Source organism: Ranitomeya variabilis, chromosome 5 (genome assembly GCF_051348905.1).
Source record: "Ranitomeya variabilis isolate aRanVar5 chromosome 5, aRanVar5.hap1, whole genome shotgun sequence".
Taxonomy (NCBI): Eukaryota; Metazoa; Chordata; class Amphibia; order Anura; family Dendrobatidae; genus Ranitomeya; species Ranitomeya variabilis.
This window is the reverse complement of record NC_135236.1, coordinates 23069766-23077280: the sequence shown is the minus strand read 5'-3', so window position 1 is coordinate 23077280 and position 7515 is coordinate 23069766. Positions and strand designations below refer to the sequence as shown.

General features: G+C 39.2%; 1 protein-coding gene across 1 annotated transcript; it reads left to right on the top strand.

The window, feature by feature from the left end:
- The first annotated feature begins 415 nt into the window (after nucleotides 1–415).
- On the top strand, nucleotides 416–2163 carry LOC143774727 (olfactory receptor 1500-like). The gene is made up of 2 exons (XM_077262492.1): nucleotides 416–442; nucleotides 1246–2163. Exons 1-2 carry the CDS (start codon nucleotides 416–418, stop codon nucleotides 2161–2163), a joined length of 945 nt encoding a protein of 314 aa, XP_077118607.1.
- Nucleotides 2164–7515: the final 5352 nt, after the last annotated feature.

Genomic DNA, 7515 nt, shown 5'->3' with positions numbered 1-7515 from the left:
TGACATTAATAGAAGAAACGTAAAGTGCAAAACAATATTTGATGTAAGTATTCTAAGGAAATCATTGTGAATCATTGGATGCTAAATTCTACTAAACTGTCTGAAGTACAATGTTTTCTTCTAAAAAAATAAATATAATAATGTATATGTGTTCTGAGGATTTTAGACCTAATTAAGAATTTGACTTTCAAAAAGAAAAATGTGATCTCTGAAATGTAATGGATAATTTTATATTTCTTTCTTTTACAAGCAATGCAATTAAATTTTATGTATGTGTATTTTTGAGCAAACAGAAGTTATAAATTTTGAGTGAAAAAATATATTTGATGCAGTGACACTGCTGTATTTCATTTTACGATTTTGTTTCTTCTAGAATTGTTGGACCGGTCCTGTTTTGACTTATAAGTGAATAACAATGGATTCAAATCATAGGAATTCTAAGGTGCAAAGAAATGTGTAAATCTGTAACTTGTCCCTTTTTTTGGCCTTCCAACGTGGTTTTGTGTTTTACTTTCTTATAACTTTGGATAGTGAAATGAGGTTAGAAAGCCTAAACAATTCAGGTCTCGATTACTTAGGGCTTTCATTCTGATTTTTTTTTGGTGTAAATGAACTCTACATTTACAACAGGATTTTATTTTTTTCCTTTCAAGAGATTTTTTTTTAATTGCATATAAAATTACTTTATTTGTCTTTATATATACAGTGGGGCAAAAAAGTATTTAGTCAGTCAGCAATAGTGCAAGTTCCACCACTTAAAAAGATGAGAGGCGTCTGTAATTTACATCATAGGTAGACCTCAACTATGGGAGACAAACTGAGAAAAAAAAAATCCAGAAAATCACATTGTCTGTTTTTTTATCATTTTTTTTGCATTTTATGGTGGAAAATAAGTATTTGGTCAGAAACAAAATTTCATCTCAATACTTTGTAATATATCCTTTGTTGGCAATGACAGAGGTCAAACGTTTTCTGTAAGTCTTCACAAGGTTGCCACACACTGTTGTTTGTATGTTGGCCCATTCCTCCATGCAGATCTCCTCTAGAGCAGCAGTGGCTTAAAGCTACACTTTAAATGCACTTCGCCATGCATTAAAGATTAGGACCACTTGTCACAAACATTTTTATACAATATATTAGGCTACATTATGTAATCTGTAGTAAAAAAAATTAAGTTTAATCGTGAATTTGAATAATTTGAGAGCTCATTAATTATATCATAGCTAACATTTCTTCTATATGCAGGAGAACAATCTGACTACAATCACAGAATTGTTCCTTTTAGGATTTCAAGTCGGTCAAAGTTTAAGAATTTTCTTATTCAGCTTTCTGCTAGCAACTTACTGGGTGACAATATGTGGGAATCTCCTGATCATCACCCTGGTGTCCACCAGCAAGAACCTCCACACTCCAATGTACTTCTTCATCTCACAATTGTCCCTCAGTGACATCTTGGTGATCTCAGATATTGTCCCTAAGATACTTCACATCCAACTGAATAATGGGGCAACCATTTCTTTTGCTGGCTGCATCACTCAGTTTTATTTTTTAGGTGCCTTAGAAACAGTTGAATGTTTTCTCCTTGGCATAATGTCTTATGACCGATATGTGGCCATCTGTAATCCCCTCCGTTATTACACCATCATGACAACTAGATATTGTGCTATATGGACTGTCATCCTATGGGTATTTGGATTTTCTATTGTTTTGATTTACATCATAACTACAGCAAAACTTACATTTTGTGGCCCAAATATCATTGACCATGTGTTCTGTGACATTCTCCCTTTACTAGAACTTGCCTGCTCCGATACCCACATGGTTCACTTGGAGATTTATTTCATTTGTATTCCAATTGTCTTAGTTCCAACCACAGTCATAGTAGTGACTTACACTTACATTGCTTTGGAAATCTTAAGGATCCCATCTAGTGCCGGCAGACATAAAGCCTTCTCCACCTGTAGCTCCCACCTCACTGTGGTCTCCATATTCTACTGGACAATGTTCAGTGTTTATATTTTCCCATCAAAAGGTCGTACAATCACCACGAGTAAGATCCTATCACTGCTATATACTGTGCTTACCCCTTTGATCAACCCCATTATATACAGTCTGAGAAATAAAGACATCATAAAAGCTGCACAGGATGCAGTTTATAAGTGAATAGTCTAGTAATTTATCAATAATACTGCTTATATCACTAAGACTATGCCTGAATATACTCAGCCAAATTGTTATTCTATACATTGTCTTGCAAAGGTTGATTAAAAATAATATATTATTGAATTATTGATCTTAATAGACATGTCTTTTTTTCAAGTGTGAGTAGTACAGAATGGATTTATGATGGTGGGCAGTGCGGGAACCAAGTGCGCAGTGATTTCGTTTGACAATGTTGCATTAAAGCTCTTTTTCTTGAAGAATTTGCAGGAGCAGGTCTCGTCTGCAGGTATGAAATAGAGCCGAGCACCACATGGTGTGCCTGTAAGTCGTTTATTATTATTTTTGCATTCTCTGTTCTAAGATACACAGCTTACAAGGTGTGATATGTAGAACAAAGAAGAATCAGCAGTGGTGATACGTCCATTGGTCCCAGCGATCACAGGATTGCTAGGGGTGTTCACAGCATAGTATGGCTGCTGTTTTTTAGCTGACTCAAATGAACGTTGCCAGTAGATTGAGTCATGAATGGAAGCTTTTGTAGGCACTCTGCTATAAAACGGAGAATATGTTCCAATGACGCTGACTTTGAGGAACAGTCAGTCTTATTAAAGGAGAGATTCATTGAGCGGGGTTATAGTAGGCGTTCCATCAAGAGGGGCTACAATAGGGCTAAGTATACTACGCGCCATCAGGCTCTATATGGGAGTAAGCCCCAAAAATTCAATCAAAAGGTGAGATTTATAACCCAGTATAATGGCCAAACAGAAATGGTGAGATCGTTGCTCTCTAAATCCTGGGGTATTTTACAATCGGATCCCATTTTGTCACAATACGTAGGCGCAGGCCCGAACATCACATATCGTAGATCCAAGAACTTGGGTGAGTACTTGGTAAAAAGCCACTATGATTTTAAACCAACAATTACCACTTTTTTGGATAATAGTACACCAAAAAATGGTTGTAAAGCATGTGGCAAATGTGTGGCCTGTTCAAATGTAGTACGGGCTGAAACATTCACCGACTCTAGTGGGACTCGGACTTTTAAGATCAAACATGCCATCACTTGCACCACAAAAGCGGTAATTTATCATGCGGTATGCCCATGTTCATTAATTTATGTGGGAATGACAACAAGGCAGTTCAAGGTACGCATTCGCGAACATGTTTGTGGTATAATGGCTGCTAAGAAAGTTGAGGACATATCGAAGCTGAAGACTTTGCCTAAGCATTTTAAAATCCACCATAATAGTGACCCCTCTGGCCTAAAGTTTGTGGGTATTGATACCATCACGTTAAATGAGCGCGGTGGGGAAATTGGTGTGCCACTTGCTAAACTTGAGACCAAGTGGATATGGTTGTTGGATACGGTTACACCAAAGGGGTTAAACGAAAATCTGTGTTTTGCCCCATTCCTTTAAGTTTTACCATCTGATTTTATGTATATTTTAATTTTTGTGTTTTTAATTCTGGCTATTGTTTTTATGTATGTATTATTATTTACAGATTTTTATTTATGTTTTGTTTTTATTTTGTGTTCCTGCTTTTATCTCTAATTTTATTTTTTTGTACTAATTACTCCTATTTTACTACTTTCTTTAGTGATCTACTTACCTGTTTATATGTCCCATCCTGACTCCTGTTGCTGTACGATGCGTCGTCTGTCATGATGTCTGGTGCTCAGGAGAAACTTGGTCTGAGCGGGATTTGCCGGATGGTCCTGTTATAATAAATGTGGATATATTATATATATATATATATATATATATAGAACACAGGGCTATAAAAACGTTATGTCATTATTTAATAACATTATGACAATATGACTGTTGTAATTATGTCCGACTATTATATTATCCCCCATGCCTGTACAGCTCTAATATATTCCCGTTTTCCTGTATATATTTCCTTTTTTTGTATATATTTTTCCTTATTTATATAAGTTTTTTTGTGGAGTAATTCGTCCTGGTCCATCTGGGGTTATTTTGTCTTTTTACTTTCCTTTATCCGCCCCTGCATTACATGGATGGCCTTGCTTTAATAAGGGTTGTGGTTCTCCATCCCTTATTTACTTTCCTTATACTCATCTAGACACGGCTTCTGGTGGTGCGCATGCCCGGTCGGCGTGAAAGCACTCGGCCGTTCCGCGTCTTTGCTGCTATGGAGACGTCGGGTACTCCGCCCCCGTACGTCCGGCGGTATGACGCGGACGGCGGAAGTGCCGGAACGAAGGGACCGCGCATGCGCCGCTGACACCCGGGCCGTGCTGCTAGTTAAGGGGACACTATATAATCGGTGTCCTGGCGCCCTAATAGCCACCCCCCTGATGAAGGATCAATATCCGAAACCCGCGTTGGGGCGCGTTTGCATGAGGACGTAGCTGACCCTGCTGACCTGGCTTATTCAGGTATTGTGTGCTCCCCATTCGCTATATAATAGCCAAAATCATTATCTTGGCTGCTATGGCTCTCTTAACTATTTGCGGACTTTTTTCCGCTTTGATCTAATAGAGAGGCGGCAGCAATTGTTTGTCTTCATTATAGATATCCTATTGCGTACCATCTCTACCGTGTAGGCTATACTGCAATGTGACATCACCTTTTAGTTTTTTAACACTGTATTGGTAATCAGACCAGACTAATCACTTTTTTGTTTTATTAAATATATTGCACATGTAAAATATTTTGCACAATTTGCACTTTAGTATTTCACATTGTGTGATAAATTGGTGTTTGTACTCTTATATATCTATATTGTATTATTATATATTTTTGCACGCTGCACCTTGTCTGTGCAGTTTTAATATATATATACACGGACCGTTTTTTTATTTTAATATACACTGGTAGGGAGCCACACCCCTGGTTTATGTGTATATTGCTGGGGTCAGCTGTGATTTTCATATTTATATACATGTCCTTTTAGATATTTTTTAATAATTACTAATTTTTGTTTTCTCATCGTTCTTGTGCGCACTTTTTATGTAAATTTTAATATACATTATTTTGCCACTATATTTAATAAAGGCGTTTTTCTATATAATTCCTGTCTGGTGTTGTATCTTACTTTTATCCATATATTGGCTTTGGTTGTACCTAACTCTGCTATAAAAACCTGAGAAATAAAAAAAATCATTTTATTATCCAAAAATTAAAATTTTTTACCCCTAAATAGCATTGTAAAATAATACATATTTTCCCACAACAAAGTATTGTGTAACTATGTTAGTAAGAAGAGAAAAAAATGTTCGTTAAGCAAATGTTTTGGGATCAAAACAAAAAAGGTCAGATCATTAACCCCTTACTGACATCTTCCATATATATATGGTTCTGCGGGAAGTAAGTTTCCACAAATCTCTAAACATGCATCATGTGAAGATCATGCAGACCGTCACACCAAGACAGGCGGAGTGAGGTTAGTGAATCCACTTGACCACAGAAGATGCTGTGGAAGCTGAATCCAAGGAACCATGCAGAAAAGCATGTCAGATGAATTCCAAGGCTTTATTTAGACTCTTATACAGGAGAGCCTGCAAGGGAGAACCCTCTGGTCTGAAACACCAAATTCCCCTGAGGGGGATCCGTCGAACGAACCCCTATAATAGGGATTTACCCGGAACAACCAGGGAGGCCCAAGTGCAACAGTTCCAAGACCAGGGAAACAGACCACAGAGGAACAGAAGAACTGAGAGGAGGTGTGTTTTCGGGAGGCCCTGCTGTACATCTCTTCAAAGGGGTATGTTTAAATTTTGGCAGGTCATGCATTCACTGCATAGGCAAACAGCATTGGAGACCCACTTCCTAATAATGGGGACATTGATTTAAGGGGACCCTCCTGTACGTCTCTTCAAAGGGGCATTGGGTTGCGTCCAAATTTTGGGCAGCCCTGCCCCTCACTGCATGTGCAATAGCAGTATAGAAGACCCACTGTTTAATAATGGGAACAGCAAAGCATAGCCGGCTGATGGCTCTGTAAGAATAGTGAGGGTTTACTGCTGGCCCTTTAAGAATAGTAAAGGCCATCTGATGGCCCTATAAAAATAAGCTTTGTGATTTTCAATGTTTCAATTCCCTCCTTCAAAAATGAATCAGGATGTGTCTAATAATGTGTCACACACCACATGGCCAGATAAGGTTGTAAAGCGTTAAAATAACATTTCCCAGTGAATGCATTTGTCTTGTTTGAAACCAATGCTAAAGTTCAAAAACGCATCAAAAACGCTATGTGTGAACATAGCCCAAGGTGTGGAGGAGCATTTTTGGTTATTAATTTAGCCCTATATGCAAGTCATTACTCTGGAAAGGATGTTCCTTAACATATTTCTCAGGAAAAACCATTTTGGTTTCATTTCTGTATGTTTTATTGTGAGTCTGTAAAAGTGGCGTAAGACTTTGACAACATTTTTCACAGCAGTGACCTGGGAGTCAGAAATGCTTCCAGGGGTCTTCCCCATGCTGTTCCCATGTCATTTGAGCACTGTTCCCATCGATTTCCACAATTACTTGTCCCTCAGAAGACTGCCGCAGGGGTCCGCCTGAAAAATGCTAGAGTTTCCCATAGACTTACATTGGGCTCATTGCTTGGGTCGAGCACCCGATCCTTCCAATTTGCTCGACTCCAGCAATGAGCACCTGAACATTTTAGTGCTTGCTCATCACTAGTGATGAGCGAGTATACTTGGGTTGCTTGGGTTTTCCAGAGCACGCTCAGGTGGTCTCCGAGTATTTATGACTTCTCTGAGATGTAGTTTTCCTTCAGCAGTGGATGATTTACGGCTGCTAGCCAGCCTAAGTACATGTAGGAGTTGCCTGGTTTCTAGGGAATCCTCACATGTAATCAAGCTGTCTAGTAGCCACAACTTATTCAGCTGTTGCAAGGAAAACTAAATCTTCAAGCAGTCATAAATACTCGGAGACCACCCGAGCGTGCTCGGGAAAACCCAAGCAATGAGTACACTCGCTCATCACTACTTTTCTCTAGTCCTTACCATTCATCGTTTCCGGTGAGGTCCAGTGTTGAGTGTGCAAATGCAGCGCCCCAGAGTCCTGGTCATTGCAGTACTGATGCTCCGCCGCTAAGGGGGGCTATGGTACGTCTGATGGCACTGAAGGAGTTCATCTGACCAGGTATCATAGACACCAATACACTTCACAGTCTGGCCTCCAGGGGGAGCTAAGGGTGCTATGTATTAGGCCACTCCTCACAATCTGGTAAAACTGGGGGTTAGATAGGAAGTTAGACCGAAAGCTGACTGGGTTGGAACCAGGCAACATCCTGTGGCAGAGGGTGTTGCAGGGGAAGATTCAGGGGGGTCCCTGTCAGGGGTGGGATCCTGACAGAGGCCTAGCGAACAGA

Coding starts and splice junctions, on each gene's coding strand:
- LOC143774727 (XM_077262492.1), top strand. CDS start 416: ATGGATTCAAATCATAGGAATTCTAAG. Junction 443..1,245: donor CAAATCATAGGAATTCTAAG/GTGCAAAGAAAT, acceptor TTCTATATGCAG/GAGAACAATCTGACTACAAT.